Below are 22,871 nucleotides of genomic sequence, written 5' to 3'. Positions count from 1 at the left end.
ACTGGATAAAACATCACTCATTGCTGATGGCAGTCTTCTTGGTTGATTTAGATGTAATTAGCCATCTCTGCAACGAACTCACTGATGACTAAAGTCCATAAATGTCCTTGTATTATGATTATCCCAGTGCTTGCTTAACCAAACAAATGGGCACAATTACCTGGCTAAGTTGACACATTAGCCTAACCATCATAACCTTTTTTCTACCTGAAGGCTTTTTTTTAAAAATTTTAACAACTGTGGAAGGCAGCTTAACTGGTACATATGGCAAGCCAGAAGCTAAAACAACCTGGAAGAGTCCTCTATCAGTGACTCTTGGGACTTGCTTTATCAATATCCCCAGCTATCTTGCCTCTCAGGTGAGATAATTCTGAGGAATACATTTTACCAAATTTCCCAGAGTCTCCCTGTGGGAATAGGCTCTGATTGCTCACTGTGGTAGCTGGTTTAATACCACATCCTTCATTGGCTGGCTTCCTTTCCCTGTATAATTCCCCTAATCTCCTACTGGTTACTTTCACTTGAATCATTGTTTCAGGAAGAATACAAACTAAGATAATTATTTTTAAATTATGAGACTGGATGAGATCACCATAAGAGTAAGTGTAGAGAACAAAGAGGTGCAAGGACTGAGCCAAAGCACTAAAGCACTGCAACATCAAGGAAATAAGGAAGTCAAGAAGAGCTCAAGGAAATGAAGAACCAGCAAAGAAAAAAACAGCATGTTTAGGAAGAAGGCAGAATTGGATTTAACCAGGTTTGGGGGGGAGTTCCAGGAAAGTCTGAGGATGGAACAGGGGCAAGGCAGTTGAGGATCTAATCAACACAGTGATTAGAATGGTAGACCAGGGAAACGGACTTGGCCCAGTGGTTAGGGCGTCCGTCTACCACATGGGAGGTCCGCGGTTCAAGCCCCGGGCCTCCTTGACCCGTGTGGAGCTGGCCCATGCGCAGTGCTGATGCGCGCAAGGAGTGCCCTGCCACGCGGGACTGCGGAAGGGAGCCCCACGCGCAAGGAGTGCACCCCATAAGGAGAGCCGCCCAGCGCGAAAGAAAGTGCAGCCTGCCCAGGAATGGTGCCACCCACACTTCCCGTGCCACTGACGACAACAGAAGCGGACAAAGAAACAAGACGCAGCAAATAGACACAGAGAACAGACAACCGGGGGAGGAAGGGGAATTAAATAAATAAATAAATCTTAAAAAAAAAAAAAAAAGAATGGTAGACCATGTAATTTAAGGTGTAAAAGGAGAGAAATAAAGGCAGAAAGGTGAGGAACTCTGAAAAAGCAGTAGGATCCATGGATTGAAATCCTGATGGGACCAAAGAAAGCTGGGTTTGGAGACCTATGGAGTGAACTATAAAGGTTATCAGGGGATTGCTAGAAGGTGAGATGTTTAAAACTGCAATTATAGAGTTGCAGTTATTTTTATTACAAAGACTGGGCTCTAGAATAAGAATATGGGAATGTTTCTTCACTTAGAGGAAAGGGGAACAAGGAGCTGAGAGCCAGGGGTCTGTATTGGATCATCATTTGGATAATAAAATCACCAATGACTGTAAAATTAGTTTTGGAGAGGGTGGCAATGAACCAGAAGTTAAAATCTTCAACAAAGAAGGGAGACAGACCAGGCTGGGGTCTATTTAAAGTGAACTCTAACAAGGAATAGTGGACTGAAGATAATAGATTTTTCTTGAACACACATAGTAGTTACTGTGTAACAGACAGTTCTAAGATTTTATAAATATCATCAGGTCATTTAATCCTCATAACAACTATACAAGATAGGTACCATTTTTACCTTTTACACTTAAGGAAAACGATGGAGCAAGGATAAACAACTTGCTTAAATTCTTATAGCTACTAAGAGCTGGTCCTAGGATTTTGAATCCAGGAAGTCTGGCTCATATTCTTAACTTCCAAACTGTATTCACTCCAAGTGGGTGGGGAAGAAGGGTGAGAATGATCTAGAAGCAGCAATGGAAAGCTAGAAGGACACCTACCCTACCTCTAAGCCCACATATAAAAGGGGTGTGGAAGAGAAAGAAGCCACCCTTAAAAGGATGCAGGGAGAACTTTCAGGGAAGGTGGTGGAGCAGAGAACTCGGGGACTCAGTCTTTCCACCAAAACCACTATTTAATTAAAGGCAGGAACAATCTGAAACAACTATTTTGAAACTCCAGGGGCCAGAAGAACACTGTACAGCATCCAGGGAAAAATGGGAAGAAGAGACTGATAAATTGTGGTAAAGAACTATAAATTGCTCTCTCTGCATGGCGGCTACCAACACCCATCCCCCACTCTTGCAGCAGGCTGCCACAGGGTCCATTCCCTGGCCAGCTGCTGGTGATAGAAAGGGACATTAAAATTCTTTTCCCCAAGAACAGGGGTGGCCAAGGCTGATCACTGATAATAGCTTTTGACTGGTGAATTCAGATGGCTGGATCTGGACTCTGAGGGCAACAATGGTTTCAACTCAATCTGGAGAAAGGGGATGACGGCCATTGTTTTAACCTTCCCCAGAAAGGGCAGAGGTAGTGGAGAGACAAAGCAGCAGCACTTCCTCAGGGCTGAAGGGGGAAGCTAGCTGAAGGTCTGCATTTGCTGGGCATGCCAGGAGAAGCTTTTGGAACCCCTTCTTAATCCCTTCCCCAGGGTACTTTGGAGCTGGTCTGTACCCCCTTTGTGGGTACCTAGCCTTATAATGGCTAGGAAAGACTGACATGGGAAAGTCCTCATGACAAAGACTCCCCTCCAAGAATTTGCCCTCCAGGCAAAAGCAGCATGAGACAATGAAAGACGTGCAAAAAACTGGAGAGGTGGACAGTCTGGGACAAAGGCCTACTGGGTTCAGAAATCTGGGAGAGGGAGGTCTGTCCCCTGGCAAACAGAGGGGACAACCAAATTGCTATAAACAGGGGAACTCCAAAACAATTAACAAGCAAAAGCCCAGGGCAAGACTGAGGTCCAAAAAGACAGGGAAAACCCTGTACAGAAGCAAATAAAAATGAAAACACAATATACCAAAACTTATGGGATGGAGTGAAAGCAGGGTTGAGTGGGAAATTCATAACTAAATTCTTATTCTTGAAAAAGAAAATCAGGAAGCAGATTTGGTCCAGTGGTTAGGGCGTCCGTCTACCACATGGGAGGTCCACGGTTCAAACCCTGGGCCTCCTTGACCTGTGTGAAACTGGCCCACGCACGGTGCTGATGCGCACAAGGAGTGCCGTGCCACGCAGGGGCCCCGCGCAAGGAGTGCGCCCTGTAAGGAGAGCTGCCCAGAGTGAAAGAAAGTGCAGCCTGCCCAAGAATGGTGCCATACATGGAGAACTGACACAACAAGATGATGCAACAAAAAGAAACACAGATTCCTGTGCCGCTGACAACAACAGAAGCAGACAAAGAACATGCAGCAAATGGACACAGAGAACAGACAACTGGGGCAGGGGGGTGGGGGAGAAGGGGAGAGAAATAAATAAATAAATCTTTAAAAAAAAAAAGCCCTTAACCAAAATAATTTAATCGAAGTCCCCATCTATAATAGGTTTACATGCACAAGAATGGATCAGCCTCAAGAACAGGATTTTCTGGAGTCTACCTAGCTTCAAACTGCCACAGCCAATCATCTAATTTATATGGAAGGGTAAGGGCCTCTGAATAGCTAAAGCCATCTTGAAAAAGAATGAAGTTGGAGGACTCACACTTTCCAATGTTAAAACTTATTACAAAGCCACAGTAATCAAAACAGCATGATTCTAGCACAAGGACAGACATATAGACCGATGGAATAGAACTGAGAGCTCAGAAATCAACCCTTATATTTATGGCCAACTGATTTTTAACAAGGTGTCAAAGTCCACTCAATTGGGAAAGAATAGTCTCTTGAAAGAAACGGTGCTGGGAAAACTTGATCGCCAATTGCAAAAAAAAGGAAGGACTCCTAACTCACACCAAAATCAACTCAAAAATGGATCAAAGACCTTAATATAAGAGGTAGAACTATCAAACTCCTAGAAGAAAACATAGGGAAGCATCTTCGGGACCTGAGTTAGGCAATGGTTTCTTAGACTTCACACCCAAACCATAAGCAACAACAATAAATAGATAAATGGGTCCTTATCAAAATCACAAATTTTGTTTCTCAAAGGACTTTATCATGAAAGTCAAATGACAATCTACACAATGGTAAAAAAATATTTGGAAATATATATCATATAAAGGGTTAATATCCAGTATATACAAAAAGAAATCCTTCAACCTAACAAAAAGACAAACACCCCAATTTAAAAATGGGCAAAAAACCTGAAAAGACATCTCTCCAAAGAAGATAAACAAATGGCCAGGAAGCACATGAAAAGATGCTCAACATGATTAGCCATCAGGGAAAATGCAACTCAAAACCATAATGATACCAATTCACACTCATTATAATGGCTATTAAAAAAAAAAATAAGGAAAATCGTAAGAGTTGGAGAGGATGTGAGAAACAAGAACACACATTTTTTTCTGGTGGCAATGTAAAATGGTGCAGCCACTGTGGAATAGTTTCATGGATCCTCAAAAGCTAAGTACATAGCCACCATATGACCCAGCAATCTTACTACTAGGTATACAGCCAAAAGAACTGAAAGCAGGAACTTGAGCAGGTAATATGCACACCGATGTTCATGGTGGCATTATTCACAACTGTCAAAAGATGGAAGCAACTCAAGTGTCCCTCAACCAATGAGTGGATAAATAAAATGTGATATATACATACAATGGAATATTCAAATGCTAACTCTACAGCACTGCCTTCCTCTGCTCTGTAAGTCATGTGAAACCTTGTTCGTTTCCCTCAATACTATAATGTTCACACTTGTTCAGCCTTCCCTATCATGACTTTAAGTTTTCCATTCCTCAGATGCAAAAAGGAATGGAGTCCTGATAGTTGCGAACAACATGGATGAATCTTGAAGACATCATTTTGAGTGAAATAAGCCAGACACAAAAGGAAAAATACTTTATGATCTCACTGATTTGAAATAATTAGAATAAGCAAACTCATAGAGTCAGAATCTTAGAATACAGGTTATGTATGGGGAATAGGGATAATGGGGATAAGGAACAGGAAGTTAAGGCTTAAACTATATACAGCATTCCTATTTGGAATGATGGAAATGTTTTGGTAATGGATGGATGGTAGCACAACATTGTAAATGCAATTAATAGCAATGAAATGTATCTGTATGATTAAAAGGGGGAGTGTTAGATTGTATATATGGTAACAGAATAAAATTTTTAAATATAATTCATTGAATTACATTTAAACAGTGAACTCCAAGTTAAACCACAGGCTGAGATAATTAATTTTATCAAATGTCTGTGTCTATCAGAATTTTCTCCCTTTGGCTTTATTATGGTGTTTGTGGAAAGAAATTTATCATCTTCCAACATATTCTTCTACTCTTGAGATATAAACACCTTTGGTTATTGTATATTTTTAATATGAATGGAATTGTTTGCTCTTACTTAATTTAGGAATTCTTCTATCTGTACCGAGTGATACTGGTTTGTTTTTTCTCATGCTACCTTTGTCAGGATTATGCCAGTTTGGTAAATGTGGATAACTGGTGTTTTGAAGCTAGTGAGGATGACTGAATAGTGCCATAAGGAAGGTGCCTTGGAGTAGTTAGGAACAGGGTGGCTGCAGTGGTGGCAATGCTGCTTGGCCTTTTTATGAGGGACTGGGTGAGGGTCTAGGCCTTTCTCAACCAGGGTTCTTCATCTGAACCATAGGACACAGAAAATGATTGTGATTCCTCAATTCTCCCAAAGATTAGACATAACTGGTATCATTTAGATATGTAGAAATTATAACATACAATGATACTGTATTAGTTTCCTACTGCTGCTATAAAAAATTACCACAAATTTAGTGGCTTAAAACACCACAAATTGGGAAGTGGATGTGGTTCAAGCAACTTGAGCTTCTGCCTACCACATGGGAGGTCCTGGGTTCAGTTCCCAGTGGCTCCTAAAAAAGACAAGCAAGACAGTGAGCTGATGCAACAAGATGACATGATGAGAGACACAAGGAGGAAAAACATAATGAGAACAAAAGAGCAGGGAGCAATTAGGCACCTCCCTCCCACTGGAAGGTCCCAGGATCAGTTCCCAGTGCCTCCTAAAAAAAAAAAAAAAAGACCAGCACACAACAGAGACACAGTAAATGTAAACAATGAGGGGGTAGGGAGAAATAAATTAAAAAAAATAAATCTTAACACAAATTCATTCTTTCAGTTCTGAAGATTAGAAATCTGAAATCAGTTTTGCTGCCCTCAGGTCAACAGGGCTAGCTCTGAGGGAAAAATCTGTTTCCTTGTCTTTTCCAGTTTCTACTTGTCACCTGTATTCCCTGGCTTACGACTCTTTGCTCCATCTTCAAAGTGCATCACTCCACTCTCTATTCCTAAAGTCAGCCCGTTGCCTTCTCCCCTTCTGTAGTATGATCTCCCTCATTCCTTCTTATAAAGATACTTATGATTACACTTGTGGCCCACCTGGATAATCCAGGATAATCCCCGTACCTCAAGATCTTTAATTACATCTGCAAAGTCCCTTTTGCCATATAAGATAGCATTCCCAGGTTTTAAGGATATCTTTGGGGAACATTATTCAGCCTATCATTGATACTTTAGGACTTTAGGGCTTAATTTTTTTTTGGTCCTGGTTGAGAGAGGTCATCTTGACAATATACTCACTGGATCTGCAGATGGCACAAAACTGATCATACCAGGACAGAATTAAGACCCAATAAGGTCCTGATAGGCTCTGAATGATAAAACTCCACAATGTGTAGCTGAAAAGTACATGACATGGTAGCATCTTGTGTGGAATGCTTGTGAAGGCCCCAAGATGTCAACTGCAATTCCAGGAAAAAGTGTGACTGGGATTTATCAGAAATGGCATCTGGAGTGAAAATGAGAGGTCTGTTTTTCCAGGTCTGGTTGGACCTCACTGGGAACAGGTCATGACTTAATGACTGGGCTTTGATTGCCTTCCACACTGGAATGCACACACTGGGAGAGGAATCTGGAAGGGAGGCCAAAAAGATTCATGATAATAGAGTTACAGAAGTCTTCATGATGGTCCAGGCCTCAAGTAAAAACCCTTGCTCTTGGCTAGTGCTTTCCAAAGGTGGATGTGCACAGTGGGCAATTTCTGTTCTATAGAGACAGCCCTGAGTCTAGAAGACTAGCTGGCAGGGGCCTTGTATATGTACTTGAGGAGAGGGGAAATGATGGGTAGTGAATAATATGATTACTTAAAGTTCCTGTCAAATCAAGAGACCCCATTCAAGTACTTCAAATTTTAGCTGGGGAAACCAAGGCCCAAGAAGAACAGTCACTTGCACAGATTTACAAAATTAAGAGCAGAGCCAAATAAAAAATCTTGTACTTTTAAAAAATGATGAGTACTCATTGCTAATAGTTTTCTGAACAATATCCAAGGAAATAAATTCAGGGGTAACATTTAACTGATTTTTATACTAAAAAATTGAAATGTCAAGGAAGAGAGAGCCTCCTCTTTAACTATGCTTTGATAAGTGAAATGCAAGTAATTAGCCTCGGATCCCAGGGTTATCATTCATTTGTGTTGGGGAGAGAAGCAGAGAACTGGGTTCAGGTGTGCTGCTGTTAAGTACTGCAGGTCTATAGGGGCTGCCTGGAGGGGTGGGGGGCAGGTAAAGTTCAGGAAATCAGTCCACATCTTATGTGAAAAATCTTTCATGATTTAAAAACATTCAAAATCCTAGACACAAAGCTCCCTTTTAAGAATATATTTTATTATTGACTCAGCTGATACCAGAAATAAGCAGCTGCATAAGGAACTGTTTCTAAGGCACTTAAATTTAATGAACGTAAGAACCCAAGGAGCTAATGCCGCACTTCACAATCTCTGAGCACTGATCAATGTTCTTCTTAATCCTGTAGAATTTCTCCACATACTCAGAACGCCCTAAAAGTTCCACAAAATCTTCATCATGAGTGATAATCAAAAGCTGGAAGTTACGTTGCTGTGAGCGACTTTTTATTATCCTGAAACAATATATTTAGAACATTTTATCACTAAAGAGCACCACCTTTTCTTTTGTTAGACACATGAGTGTATGACAACCATGTCATACATGAGTATGCCGTGAGTGCCAGGGCCTCTGGCTGTCCTACAGAAAGTGGGAGGGATGGGGTAGACCCAGGTATTCAGCCCAGCTGAATACCAGACGTGGGGCTGCACAGCCTGATTGCTCACCTATGCCTGGCTTAGGGACTGGTAAAACCATAGGATCTAGTCTTTTCCAGGTCACAAAGTTCTTACTACAGCAAGTGGAAACGTTTTACTGAGCTTTTTTTAATACCTAAGTTTCTCAATTTTAGGATTCTGACTTAAATATTTGCCTGGGATTTTCTTGATTGGTTTTAATTTTTCTCTGGAAGAAAATAAAATGAAAAAATATTAAAAACACACTACAGTGCAGGTAAGGGGAATAACATATGCAGGCCCTGTTGCCTTCTTGTGAGTTGAGTCTACTTAGAATTATGCTACTGCCAGTCATTAGATGCATCACTACATGACACATTGGGTGCCTGAGTGGGTGGACTGGGTAAATTTTTTGCTCATTATCTACAGGCTGACGTAGCCAGTTATGAGGCTAAGATCTGAAAGACTTTCTTTTAACTAACCACTTATTTATCCCTTGCCTGAAGGTGGATGTATTTGGGGTTTTTAAAGCACTAACCCTCATTTGCTGGTCACAGAGGACTACTGAGATGAATGAAGAAAAGTAGCTCTGTGGCTGCCCAATTCTCCTGGCCCAAACCCTGCTACACAGGATACATTGTCTCTACTAGAAAGAGTCTCTCAGGAGTGACTTCTCTACCTCAGGGAAAATGCCTTTCTCTGCTTGCACAGTCCTTTAGCAATGGTTGCCCATCCCTGGACTCTGTATTCACAACAGTTAAACGAGGTAAAGAGTACGTACAATTTCCCCTCTCTGGATTCTACCTAACCACTAATACGCTTTTTAAATAAAAGCCCTGTCATTCCTGAAAGTTGCTGTTTGACACAAGCAAAAAACTGGCGAGTCCAGACAGTCCTAAACCCACTGCCACCTCCTACACATGTCTTAGCAGGGCAAGCTACCGCCTATATATGACATGTGGGTCCCTCTGGTAGGTTTATGGAAAACCAAACTAGGCCAGAAACCTCTCACTGTGAACTTCTTTATGAATTAACTTGGGGAATTGAGGGATGTGTCTAGGGCTGCTGTTTACCATCTAGTTCCTTTTCAGGGAATCTGAAGAATTACTATTGAAAGTCTCAAGGAAGATTCATCTTGACAGAGGTTTTTTTTGGACAGGGTTTTCAACACAGAATTCTCTTGATCTTACTTGAAAATCTATCATGACCTGTTCTTAAATTTGAGATACTTACTCAACCAGAGCATGTGCAAGAGATTCAATGTTTTCTCGGTCAAGATTTGTTGTTGGCTCATCCAAGGCAAGGATGCCACAGTTCAAGCAAAACGTTTCAGCCAGGGCTAGGCGAATGATGAGAGAGGCTAATACCTGGAAAAAAGTACCAAACCTGAGCTGTATTGCACAGACATTTTTCACATCTCCCTTTGAGGAAGCTGTGCAAACCTGACAATCTATTTAGAAGGGAATGGAGGGGAGTTGCTATAGGGTCACTGACTTTAGATAAATTACTACTCTTCTGTATGGGAGTGCCCAGCACTGTAGCCAGACTCTTATACTGCTCCAGAAGGTAAACTGCATTATCCAAGCCTATCACCTAGCCTATCACTAAGACAGCCTATCTCAGCCTATTACCTGCAATGAAATAAAATGCTTAAAGCAATGTTGATCCTATAAGAAAAATATCAGTTGTAACAAAAGCTTGAAATCACAGCCTTGAAATAGAAATTACTATTTATCTGTAATAATTCTATACTAATAATTTTAGACCTATAATAATAAAGGTATAAGATTATCAACCTTAAAAACCCTTGACTTGGCTATTTTATTTTCTCGATAATGTGATTTGTCAAAAAACTTGGATCCTTCTATTTTCCAGAGTCTTTTGGAGCATTTTTCACTCTTAAGAGTCATCCTTACAATCTCCATGTTCTCTAGTTGATAGGAGCCATAACATAATATGCTCTAACCCACAATTATATGTTTGTGTGTATATTTTTGAAAGAAAGAGATATAATCACGGGTCCAAGTATTAAGAGTATAGATGATTTTATTTACACTTACCTGTAATAAATCCAAGCAATTGAAACCAATAGGTACTTTCATTTATTAAAATCTAGTGCCAGGCCTTCAGATCCAGCTGAAGCCACATTTGACGGTAAAAGGGACACAGAATTAAGAAAGTAGTTCTATTCTGGGGAGTATAAACTACTTTTGTGTGAGCTGTAAATCCCCTTCCATCTGAATTTGTGAGTGAGTTGGTGGATTTTAAAGTAATTACAGCTTCTCTTTGATTGCTAAGTCAGGCCAGCAAACTGCAGAAGTCAAGATCACAGCTTGATTCTTTGCGGATAGGCACTTCCTTCTTTTCTGTGAATCCCAATGCTGTCAACTTGATCTCTATCACTCACTTAAAAGCAGAGTCATGGCAGGCCTCTAAGACCTCAACAAAAGTCAATGCTGGGTCCCTAGCCTGTTCAGGATGGCAGAGGGAAATGCTTCAGGACTCTGTGGCCTCATAGAAGCATTAAACCATCAGCAAAAACTGGCAGAAACATCTTTCTCAAAGCACCAGAAAACAGCCATAGGCTATGTAGTAAGTAGAAGGGCAAGTGCTAAATCAAGGGAAAAAAAAAGGCTATTTAAAAGTGGTAGGCACATGGGAGGTCCGCAGTTCAAACCCCAGGCCTCCTTGACCCGTGTGGAGCTGGTCCATGCGCAGTGCTGATGCGCGCAAGGAGTGCCGTGCCACGCAGGGGTGTCCCCCGCGTAGGGGAGCCCCACGCGCAAGGAGTGCGCCCGTAAGGAGAGCCGCCCAGCGGAAAGAAAAGTGCAGCCTGCCCAGGAATGGTGCTGCCCACACTTCCTGTGCTGCTGACGACAACAGAAGCGGACAAAGAAACAAGATGCAGCAAATAGACAGAGAACAGACAACCGGGGGGAGGGGGGGGGATTAAATAAAATAAATAAATCTTAAAAAAAATAAAAGTGGTAGGATTTCATGGTGCCTAGCTGGCACCTCCTTCTCCCTCACTGACTTGGCATGGAGCCAGCCCATTCTCCCAGTATGGCTCCTCAGTCCTGGTTCCAGAGGGACCAGAGTAACTCCTTTTTTTTTTTTTTTTTAAAGATTTATTTTACTTTACTTATTTTTAATCTCCCCTTACCCCTCCCCTCCCCTGACCACACACCTGATGGTTCTCTTGTCTGTCTGCTCATTGTTTGCTTGCCTTCTCCATGAGGCACTAGGAACAGAACTGGGACTTCCCAAATGGGAGGCAAATGCCCAACGGCCTGAGCCTCATCTACTCCCCCAGAGTAACTCTTGTGAACATTCTGGGAGCATGTATGTCTGGTCCAATCTAGCTGGTGGTGGCTTGAAGGATGCATCCATCCCAGAATATATGCCCTGCATGTAAAAGGCAGCTAAGAGAACTCTCCAACAGAACATTGTAGGAGAGCAGTTAAATTGTGCTGCCTGGGACAAGGGATTGCTGGCTGTAGGATATAGCTATAGTGCAGTGCCTGGGACAGTGAAAAAACTGCTTCCTAGAGAGAAGAGGACGTTTAGAACCATGTAAATGGGGGAATTCCTAGGGTTGCATATGCATGCCCAAGATAACTTCTATGTGCAGAAAAGATCATGGAGGCCCCTACACTTTGGTTTTGAGTTAAGTCTTTAAATTTATTGTATGGATAAGGTTTGAAGGAGCACAACTGTACAATCAATCTGCAAACACTGGGAAACATGTTTTCTTTCTTCTTTTTTTTCGGTTATCTCCTAGCATTCAAGGAAAGCTCTCTCAGAAGACTAGCTGGATACAAGCTTAAGGAAGATGCCTCAGAGTCTAAATTTGAGTAAAAACACATTAAAATACCAAAATGTTCAGGTTTAACAAAAGATTACAAAATATACAACGAAAGGATGTGTTGGCCCCAGGCACTGGGGAAGACTCAAGGATTAGAAATCATCAATAAGGAGGACCACCAGTCCTGGGACGTAAAAGACAAAGATTTTTTTTGACAAGGTCCTAAATTTGCTCAAAGAGCTAAAGGAAAAACAGACAAAAAACTAAAGGAAATCAGGAAAACAATGGATGAACACAAAGAGATTATCAATATATATAGAGAAATTATGACAATTAAATAAAATACATGATCCTGGATAGGATTTAGCAAGGGGAGAGAAGAGGACGTTACTGGGACATATGAAAAAAATTGGAATATAGACTGTAGGGTTTATATCAATGCTAAATCTTGAACTTGATAACTGTATTTAAGTTGAATATCCTTGTTCTGTGAAATGTACATGGCAGTAGTTAAGTGTTCAGAAATGGACTGATATAGATACTGACAGATATGGATGAAAAGATGAATAGTTAGAATGATAAATGTGGCAAAATGTTTAAATTGGTAGATCTGGGTATCAGTATGCTGAAGTTCTCTTTATGGATTTGTATTGTTTTTGGAACTGTCCTGTGTGAAAGGATTTCATATTAAAAGGTTAAAAAAAAAAAAAAAAAAAAAGCCAGGGATGGGCAGAAGGCAGTCTGAATGGAGTTCCTATCTCACCCACCTCCACCAAACCATTTGTATTCTCTCCCAGACCAAGGAGGCAATTACTGCTAATTAGATTTATAATTTAGAGTAGCTAGAGGAACTCTACTTTTGCTTGGAAAGTATTTTTAATCCAGAGACCATACCATCTTCCAAACTCTATTTTCTCACTCAGAATTACCACTAAAAATCATCAAAGCAAATATGGTATACTGATTACAGAGCATAAATTTGTCTTTTTTGCAGACCATCATTAAGATAACAATCTGCAGATGCCTTAAATTGGTTATCAGCAGTCTGGCTTGACAACGTCATATGCATGGAGTTTTCTTTAAGCAAAACTGAAAACTTTTCATGATAATATTTCAGATAATGTAGGCATCCATTTCTAGAATTTTAGATTTTTGTTATGAAAATCAGCATCCATACGTGTTATTATTAAGTGTAATCTTCTGCTTTTAATGTGAAAAGAAAGCCTAAGAATCTGTGACATCTTGGGTACAAACCTATGCATTGTAAAAGGACCCAGCTTTGTTCTCCAGAGATGCAGGTCCCATTTTCCTGCCTCTTTAAAACCTCAATCATCTTTCTGGTTTTGTTCTGTATTTCATATCTTACTTAGGCTTTCTTCCCAGGGCCTCACATGGAGCCACAGAGTAGGCCTGATTTAGCTACCTGAGTCTCTGCAGGGGGAGAAGGAGGCAGTGGCATGCCTGTGAGTATCAAGGATGTTTGCTATCGTAGACCCTTCTTTTATATGGTCTGTAGGCCCAGAGGATAGCCTGTGGGGGGAGTGGATGGCGCAGGGTTTAGTTCATATATTGTAATGCCTTATCTGTCTCAAGCTGGGATCCTGGTTTGCTAATATTGTTGTCACTGATTCTAAAACATACCTCTCCTCCCCCTCACTTTTGAGTTCTCTGAAATCGGGATGCAGTTTATTTTACAATTACTTTTAGCAATATTTTTTTTCTTTCTTGATGACACATAGTGGTATGTCTTAAAACTGATGATAGAGTATACCCATTCTGTTAAGCAGTGTTGTGAAATAATGAACCTGTTCTACATTTAACCTATCCCATGAGAATATGTCTCCTAAAAGCCTGTTTGACATAGTATTGCAAAAATTATGGTTAGCATTAGGAGTGTATAATGATGGTGCCTGAACCTCATTTATTTTACCTGGCAGCAAGGAGTAGTACAAGGAACTTCTCACCATTCAAGGGCAGCCTTGTGTGCTTCTACTGCATTTTTCTTTCAATTCTGTGTAAAAGCTGGCTCTCTAGACTCCTGAGATACTTGCCTTTTGCCCAGCACTGCATCGTCCCCGCATATCCAAGGCTGTGTCTCCCTTTAACATCACCACTCGATAGTTGTAATTCCGCCTTTTATCAGAGGCTGACACATTTTCATCAGCATCAGACCGAATTTCTATGTATTCAATATCTGACACAGAAAGATTTCAGAAGAACCTTAACTCTGCAGCTTTTTGTCATTTACAAACATTATCAAGTAAGTAAAGGAGCAACATGTGAGGCTGATGTTACCAGGGAAACATGGTTGGGAGGATTCAGAAGCCTGTTCTCCCAACCAGAAGCAACAAATGCCCCAACCCTTAGCCCTAGTTTTAACTTTCTTAGTTCCCCTCTTAAGAGCTTCCTCCTGCTGGTCATCTTATCACATTTTGGATTAACCCCATCTATCCTTCAACAGAACCTATTATGTCATTGGCTAAATATAATGTGTACCACAGTCAAATATGTAAGAACTGTCAGGTTTTGTAATAGAAAACTTTGCATATTCTTCTTGCAACAAGATGTTGTCAAGATAAGAATTCTTAGAAAATCTCTCAAAAAGATGCTCAGTATTACTAGGGAGGTAATATTGGCATAGTGAGAACTCATATGGGGCAAGAGCTGGGAGAGGCCTATTCATTCATTATACACGAGGCTAATTACCTTGCCCACGATAGGTACTTCTCCAAAGATCACGAATAATTTTATTGATTTCTTCCATTTTCATACTGTGGAATTTCATTATTGCTCTGGAAAAAGAAGTCATTGGTACTTTAAAGGAAAAACATCATCAAAAATAATGTTTTTATAAATAATATAAAAATGTATACATAGTAAGAATAATAACACAAATATAAAACAAATGATAAATATAATATAAATAACACTATATTAAATATGAAGTAACTCCCCCAATGTTTTCAATGATAAAACTAGAACATAGTAAGAACTGGAAAAAATATAAACATAACCAAAACCTTGCTGTTTGGCTAGTAATGACAACTGCCAGGAATATTTCCAGTGCTCCAGCCTCTACAACATAACAAATACTCCCTTGAATACTGTGAAATTTTGGAAAACAAATTTTTGGTAGACGTTTCCTTAGGCCAAAATAATTTATTGGAGGTCCTATTTTCAATGATGTCCATTTGTTACAGGAAGACCTGTTGAACAGATGACAATGAGTGTGTGGAGGGTTCAATTAACAGAGGGACCCTTAGTCTATGGGAAGATAGGAGAGAGTATGGAGCTGCTGCCTTTTTCTTGTTACTAAAAGGTTTACCACAATTCAGCCTCTTATGCTGCTTTTATTACTCAGATCTCTGACCTTTTTACTAACCAGAAATGAGCTTTGGTTCAAAGAGGGCGAACTAGAGGCTTAAGCTAAGCTGAACCTCTTTTTCTTTTACCTTCCTAACTACAGATTCAGAAATCCTAATTCCAAATACATGCATTAAGTTCCATTTGGTTATGGCACTCTCCTCAAAACTCTTTTAAACTAGTAGTTTCTAAATACTACTAAGAAGGAAAGAAATGTTTATAAAAACAAAAATGGACAGTTAAAATCTAACATTGTTTCTACTACAGTCATCTTTCATCAAAAAAGTCCTTAGGTTCTCTGGAAACAGGTTTATGAACTAATAAATGTTGTGCCAGTGATAAAAAAGACATCACTGTCATCACCATACAAAGGATGTGAGGTGGACTTACTTCCATTTGCAGGCTTCTTATCTGATATATACAAAAAAAGAAACTGAATGTAATGCTACTGCCTCTGCAGAATCATTTCATGATCTTCTGGTTCACCAGCAAAAGAGAAAGAAATGACTCAACATAAATACATTTTAAATATCAGATGAAGGATTTTGAAGTAGTAAAGACTGGAAAAAACCATATTCTGTTTGTTGATGAGAATAAAAGTCTCCATTTCCTACTTTAGACATCTAACTCAGCCTAACATTTTGGGTTCCTTTTGAAAGGATGGAGACAAAGCTTCCAAGTTTTCCCTAAAACAAAACTCATAGAACATTCTTGGGACTGAGCTCCTTTTTCTGCAGCTTTATACAAATTATGATCCTGATTTTTCAAATGACTTAAAAAAAAACCAACTTTCTATTGAGTTTTTAAAAAATCTTCAGCAAGTTAACATAAACAAGCATTCCCCATGTGGGAAAAAAAAGCTCTAGGTGTGGTGGGGATGTCCAAGGTACACACACATGATCTCTGCCTTGGCTTCCCTGTATAACAGAGGTGGCATATCTGGACCTGTGGAGAGGTCTGCTGAGAGACAGCACTGTAGGAAAAAGCTCTGATCCTGAGACCTAGACCTACCAGGGAATGTGTCAGATGGAGGCGCTGCCTAGTGCTGTTGGCTGGAACATTACCTCACCTTTGTATCTTCTCTCCCTGTTCAGTGAGGAGTTCACAATCCCAATGTGCAGCAGTAGAGGATGATTAAGTAAACTACAATAATCTACTTGAAGGAATAACAGTGGTAATGCCTGGTATTATTAATAAGCATTTACCTCATGTGAGGCACTATGCTAAGCAATCATTATTATCTCATTTAATCCTTACAACAATAATAGGAATTAGGTTATCATCTCCATTTTATCATTATGAAACTGTGAGTTAATGAACTTAGTAACTTGTGCAAGATCAGAGAGACAGAAGCTAGGATATTAAATGGTTCTTCAATATGGTAGTCAAAATTCCATCTTTTAATCAGATTTATGAGTGAATGCTATCAAACCTTCAAGGCACATTGGATAGTAATGGAAACTGCCAGGATATTAGCAGTGCTCCAGCCTGTACAATATAACTAATAATCCCATAAATACTGTGAAAATTTCAAGAAACAATTTTTTTGGTAGATGTTTTCTTAGGCCATAATAGCTTATTGGAGGACCTGTTTCCATTGATGTCCATCTGTTATAGGAAGACCTGTTGAACCGATGGCAGTGTCTTATATAAACTATTACAGAGCAATGAAAAACAGAAACTTAGGTAAAAAGAGAACCGGAAGTATTTTGGTAGATTTTAATACTGAGCTTTGTAAAACTCCTAGTAAGAAATAGAAGATACTTTCCTTAATCTGACAAAGTAACTTTATAAGATATCCACAGCAAATTTAATGTTGAAAATATACAGAAGCATTCCTCCTTAAAGCTAAGAACAAGGCAAAGATGTCCTGGAGGTTCCTAACAATTCAATTAAGACAATAAAAAAAATGAGGAATAAATATTGGGAAAGAAAAGATATAAACCTGCCATTGTTTTTTTAGGTAATATATTCTACATTAAAAAAAATCCCAAAACCAACTGAAAACTCAAAATTAATAAGGTGATAAGAAATAAAACAATACACAAAATCAAAATCAATTATCTAGTATCAAACACCAACAAGAAATGTAATAGAAAAGAGGATCATATTTACAATGGCAATAAAAACTATAAAATACCTAGGAGAAATCTAACAAAAAGGTATAGGTGCTAGGGGAAAAAACTATAACTTCACAGAAAATAACTGATTAAATAGGAAAGATAGAGGATCCAAAACAGGAGATTCAATATTGCAAAGATGTCCATTTTCCCCAAGTAATCCATAAATTAAATGTAATCCAAACAAAATCTCAGTAAGATTAAAAAAAAAAACCAACTTTTTAATGGCATCCATAAACTGATTGTAAAGTTCATATTGAAGAGACAATGCAAAAGAATAAAGTCATGGTACTTGGACAAAAACAAACAAAAATGTTGGTGGATGGATAGAAGAGAAAATCTAGAAACAAATTCAAATATATACAGAACTTCTGTTTATGACTGTGACATTCCAAATCAATGGGAAAAGGATTTGATAGTGTTGGAAAAAGGAAAAAGAAGGAAAATTTTATCACTATCCTTTATCAAAAGACAAAATAAAAGTTAAATGAATTAAAGGATTAAAAGCTAAATGAAAATAAAGCTATTAGAAAAAAATATTTTATGACCTTAGGATTGGGAAGTCTTTTCTAATTGTCTTTTCTAATTAAGACACAGAATTGAGAAGCCATGGGAAGCAGATGTAGCTCAAGAAATTGGGCTCCCATCTACCATATAGAAGAGGTCCAGGGTTCAATGTCCAGGGCCTCCTAGTGAAGGCAAGCTGGCCCGTGTGGTGAGCTGGCCCTTGCAGAGTGCTGGCCTGTACAGAGTACTGCCCCAGGCAGGAGTGCTGGCCCACATGGAGAGCTGGTGCAGCAAGATGAGGTAACAAAAAAAAAGACACAGAGGAGAGATAATAAGAGACGTAGTAGACCAGGGAGCTGAGGTGGCACAAAGGAATGATCACCTCTCTCCCTTTCCAGAAGTCCCAGGATCAGTTTCCGGAGCCGCCTAATGAGAATATAAGCAGACACAGAAGAATACACAGTGAATAGCCACTCTAGAGAGCAGACAATGGAGGGAGGGGGGAGAAATAAATAAGTAAATAAAAATCTTAAAAAAAAAAAAAAAGGAAAAAGAGAATTGAGAAGCCATAAATAAAAGACTAAAAATTTGACTATCTAAAAATTTAAAGTCACAAGTGATACCATAAATTTAAAGGAAAGATGACAAACTGGGAATAAGTATTTCCATTGTATATGAAAATAATATCCAGAACCTATAAAAAAGTAACAAAAATCAGTAAGAAAAGACAACCTAATAGAAAAATTGGCAAAGAGATATGAATAGGCAATTCTCAGAGAAGAAATACAAATAACCAACATATGAAAAGACTCAAAATAAACAGGGAAAAATATAAATTAAAGTGAGAATTTTTTTACACAATAGATTGGCAAAAATAAAAAAGGCTGATAATATGAAATGCAGTCGTGGAGAAAAGGGCATTTTCATACAATGTTCATGGGTATATAGTTGCATAAGGGTTTTTGGAAGGCAAGTTGGCACTAGCAAGTTAAAAAATGTATATACTCTCTGACCCAGTAACTCTATTTCTAAGAAGCTATCTTTCTGGTACATCTGCACAAGTGTGCAAAGATATACACTGCAGCATTATCTGTAGTAGCATTTAAAAGCTTTCTAATATACCTATCAGTAAAGCAGATAATATGCATTTTATAAAATATTATTTAATCAGTGTCAATAATGAAGCACTTAAATATATAAACATGAAAGATGTGCATCACTTAAGTGAAGAAAAGACAACAGAAAAATACCTACAGTGTGATATTATTCACAAAAAAAAACCAAAAAAGATATGTTTGTATGTATATACATGTAAAGGTACTGTGAGGTGAACGACAATAAATCAACAATGTACTACTATTACTTAAGTGCTAAATAAGTGTTTGACAATGTCATGGAGACCAACATGAACCCAGCTTGAAGTGGGTTGTTATTATTCAGTAATGGGAAAGCATAAATATCTGTACTACAAGGCTGAATGAGTTAAGTGGTACAAGAGGTATAAAATATTATGGAATATAAAGGAAGGAAAAATCCTATCTGTTTGGGAAGGGGCTCATCAAGGTAACATTCCAAGGAAGAGAAATAGAATAGGAAAATGTGGAGTGGCTGAGGAGAACAAAATTGTTCAGTCTGGATGGAGCACAGTAGGTAATGAGGGATGAAATGGGAAGGGCCATTTCCCTAAAATTAGAGGAGTTGCTGTTAGACTTGGCATTTATATGCTAAGTTATATACCCCCGAAGTACTGAAAGCATGGACTTGAACAGACACTTGCAAACCAGTGTTCATAGGAGAATTATTCACAATAGCTAAAAGGTGGAAACAGCCCAAATATCCACTGACAGATGAATGGATAAACAAAATATAGTATATACATATAAGAGTATAATTCAGCCATAGAAAAATGACCTTCTGATACATACTATAAATGGATGAACCTTAAAAACATGCTGAACAAAAGAAGCCAGACACAAATGGGCAAATATTTTATGATTCCTTTGCAAGAAATACTTAGAAATAAATTTATAGTTAGAAAATAGATTCTAGTTACCAGGGACTGGGAGCAGAGGAAATGAGGAGTTAATAATTAATGGTACAGAGTTTTTGTTTGCAGTAAAGAAAAAAAAATTACCAAATGGATGATAGTGATGGTAAGCACAGTGTAATGTGTAAATGTAATTAATGCTACTACATTATACATTTAAAAATGGTTAAAATGCCAGATTTTATATATTATCAGAATATTTTAAAAAATGAAAAATTAGAAGGGACTAATCACTTTTAGAAAGATTAGCCTGGCAGAAGTTTAAAGGAGGAGGGTGGATGGAGTATATGTGGTAAGAGAAAGGGATGGATGAAGCCACCACAATACAGATGAGAGTTAAGATGGGTATGAATTAGGCTGGGCCCATGGAAGGAAAGCAACTCTGGAACAGTACTGTGCAGGAACCCTGTGGCCTGACCCAAATTTAGCACCTGGACTTTACAGGTAATTAAAATTTCAGAAACAACATGGAAGGTCCTATCATTCTGCTGGGGCAAAGATGTGAATGTAATGGGGCTGGAAACTGTTGTGGGTAACTAGTCAGTCACCTGACTAGTGCATCATCTTCACCACCTGCCTAGAGTATGCATGTCACTCAGTTAAATCCATACACTAAATCACACAAAGGGGTATGTTTTCTTTGTGAAAACTGGTTCCTAAAATAAAGTAAAAAGGTCTAAGATTTAAGAAAATGCTAGTTTATGAATTTCTTTGGTTTTGTATTTAAACAGTCATTAAGACAGTGAAAGAGTTCCTTAAAAATTTCAGTAACGGGGAAGCAGATTTGGCCCAACAGACAGACATCCGCCTACCACATGGGAGGTCCAAGGTTCAAACCCAGGGCCTCCTGACCTGTGTGACCAGCTGGCCCATGTGCAGTGCTGACGCATGCAAGGAGTGCCATGACACGCAGGGGTGTCCCCCACGTGGGGGAGCTCCATGCGCAAGGAGTGCGCCCGGAAGGAGAGCTGCCCACCATGAAAAAAGTGCAGCCTGCCCAGGAATGACACTGCACACATGGAGAGCTGACGCAGCAAGATGATGCAACAAAAAGAGACACGGATTCTGGGTGCCACTACAAGAATACAGGCAGACACAGAAGAACATGCAGAGAATGGACAACCTGGGGGGAGGGGGAGATGGGGAAGGGGAGAGAAATTTTTTTTTTAAATCTTAAAAAAATTTCAATAACAATTACTGAAGGCAAATGATGGCTTTAGTGATATATACAATTTTGGTGATCCAGTAAATCTTAGGATGTAATCCTCACAAATGACAAAGAGTCAAACATATTTCCTGGTTTTGAAAACAGGCATCATAAATCCAAAAAACCAAAAAAGTATCAGTGATGTAAGTGGAATTGCTTCCATGCATAGCCCTCTTCTTCACACAGATACTTCCTTTAATGCCAGGCTGACTACTATCCATTGGCCTCTGTACCATGGCTTCTGCCCCAGCAATTAGATGACTTTCCTTTTCTATTCTAAGCTGTCCAAATGCCTCTCATGGAACTTCAATGAAAATCTTCTATAAGCTACCCTCTTCCTAAGTATATGTGGGCTCCAACATGACATCACAAATGAAGCAGCATATTAGTCCTCCCCTGGACAAGTAGGTCAGGGTTCTTGCTGCTCCTCTGAGGGAAACTTTTCTAATTATCTCAGGACTTAGCCACTAGCAGAGAAGTGAAGCCCTGAAAAGGAGACATTATAGGATAGGTATCTAAAGGTGTTGGGAAAATATCACCTAAATAGACCAATGCCAGTTCTTTCTTCTTTCATTTATTTAAATCATCTCCAGGACTCAAGCTACTGAGGAAGGTTAACTATTGTTTTGTAAAATCTGAATTGATGCTCACAACCAGTTTAATAGGCAAATCTTTAAAAAATTTCTAATTTATTTTTTCTCTTTATTATTTTTTTTAATGTTATATTCAAAAAATATAAGAGGTATACCCCCGACTCCCTCACCCCACTCCTCCCACATCAACAACCTCTTTGTCATTGTGGGACATTCAATGCATTTGGTGAATACATTTTAGAGCACTGCTGCACCACATGGATACTGGTTTACATTGTACTTTATACTCTCCCCCAGTCCACCCAGTGGTAAATAGGCAAATCTTGAACTGGATTTCCCCATGATCTTCAATTATTTCATTGAAGGAAGCAGATGTGGCTCAACTGACAGAGCATCCACCAACCATACAGGAGGTCCAGGGTTCAGTACCCAGGGCCTCCTGACCCATGTGGTTAACTGGCCCACAGCCAGTGCTGCTGTGTGCAAGGAGTACCATGCCATGCAGGGCTGCCCCCTGTGCAAGGAGTGCACCTGCAAGGAGAGCCGTCCTGCAAGAAAAAAGCGCAGCCTGCCCAGGAGTGGTGCTGCACACATGGAGAACCAACGCAACAAGATGACCCAACAAAAAGAGACAGAGATGCCCAGTGCTGCCTGACAAGAATGCCAGCAGACACAGAAGAACACACAGTGAATGGACACAGAGAGCAGACAAAGGCGGGGGGGGGGGGGGGGGGAGGGGAGGAAGGGGAGAGAAACAAATAAAATAAGAATCTCAAAAAAAAAAAAAATATATATATATACTGAAGTGCCAAATACATATGAACCTTATCTCCTCATAAAAGCATCAGTTCAAAAGTATGATAAAAATTTAAAAGATAAAAAATTAATGAGAACTATCTAAGTTGGAAAAAAACAGTAGAAACGTTATTTAAAAAGACATTCTCTAATAATATAGTTTCCTTGTCCTTGTATTTAAAATTTT

The 22,871-nt window shown here is 39.3% G+C and overlaps 1 protein-coding gene across 4 annotated transcripts in view; it reads right to left on the bottom strand.

Annotated features, from left to right (window-relative positions):
• Positions 1 to 7,813: 7,813 nt before the first annotated feature.
• Positions 7,814 to 22,871, bottom strand: part of RAD50 (RAD50 double strand break repair protein) — a 253,493-nt gene continuing 238,435 nt past the window's right edge. The window contains exons 24-27 of one of the 4 annotated variants that reach the window (XM_058278397.2): positions 14,759 to 14,844; positions 14,104 to 14,246; positions 9,481 to 9,614; positions 7,814 to 8,087 (exon numbers count right to left, since the gene is read on the bottom strand). In XM_058278397.2, coding sequence (XP_058134380.1) covers positions 7,901 to 8,087; positions 9,481 to 9,614; positions 14,104 to 14,246; positions 14,759 to 14,844 — 550 coding nt within the window. In that variant the 3' untranslated portion in view covers positions 7,814 to 7,900. Of the gene's footprint in view, positions 8,088 to 9,479; positions 9,615 to 11,047; positions 12,092 to 14,103; positions 14,247 to 14,758; positions 14,845 to 22,871 lie in introns of those variants that run through there. The other 3 variants (XR_011646535.1, XM_058278407.2, XM_058278414.2) reach the window with 3 other exon arrangements.

This window comes from Dasypus novemcinctus, chromosome 2 (assembly GCF_030445035.2).
Source record: "Dasypus novemcinctus isolate mDasNov1 chromosome 2, mDasNov1.1.hap2, whole genome shotgun sequence".
Lineage (NCBI taxonomy): Eukaryota > Metazoa > Chordata > Mammalia > Cingulata > Dasypodidae > Dasypus > Dasypus novemcinctus.
The sequence above is the reverse complement of the archived record's forward strand: the minus strand, read 5'-3'. Positions and strand labels throughout refer to the sequence as shown.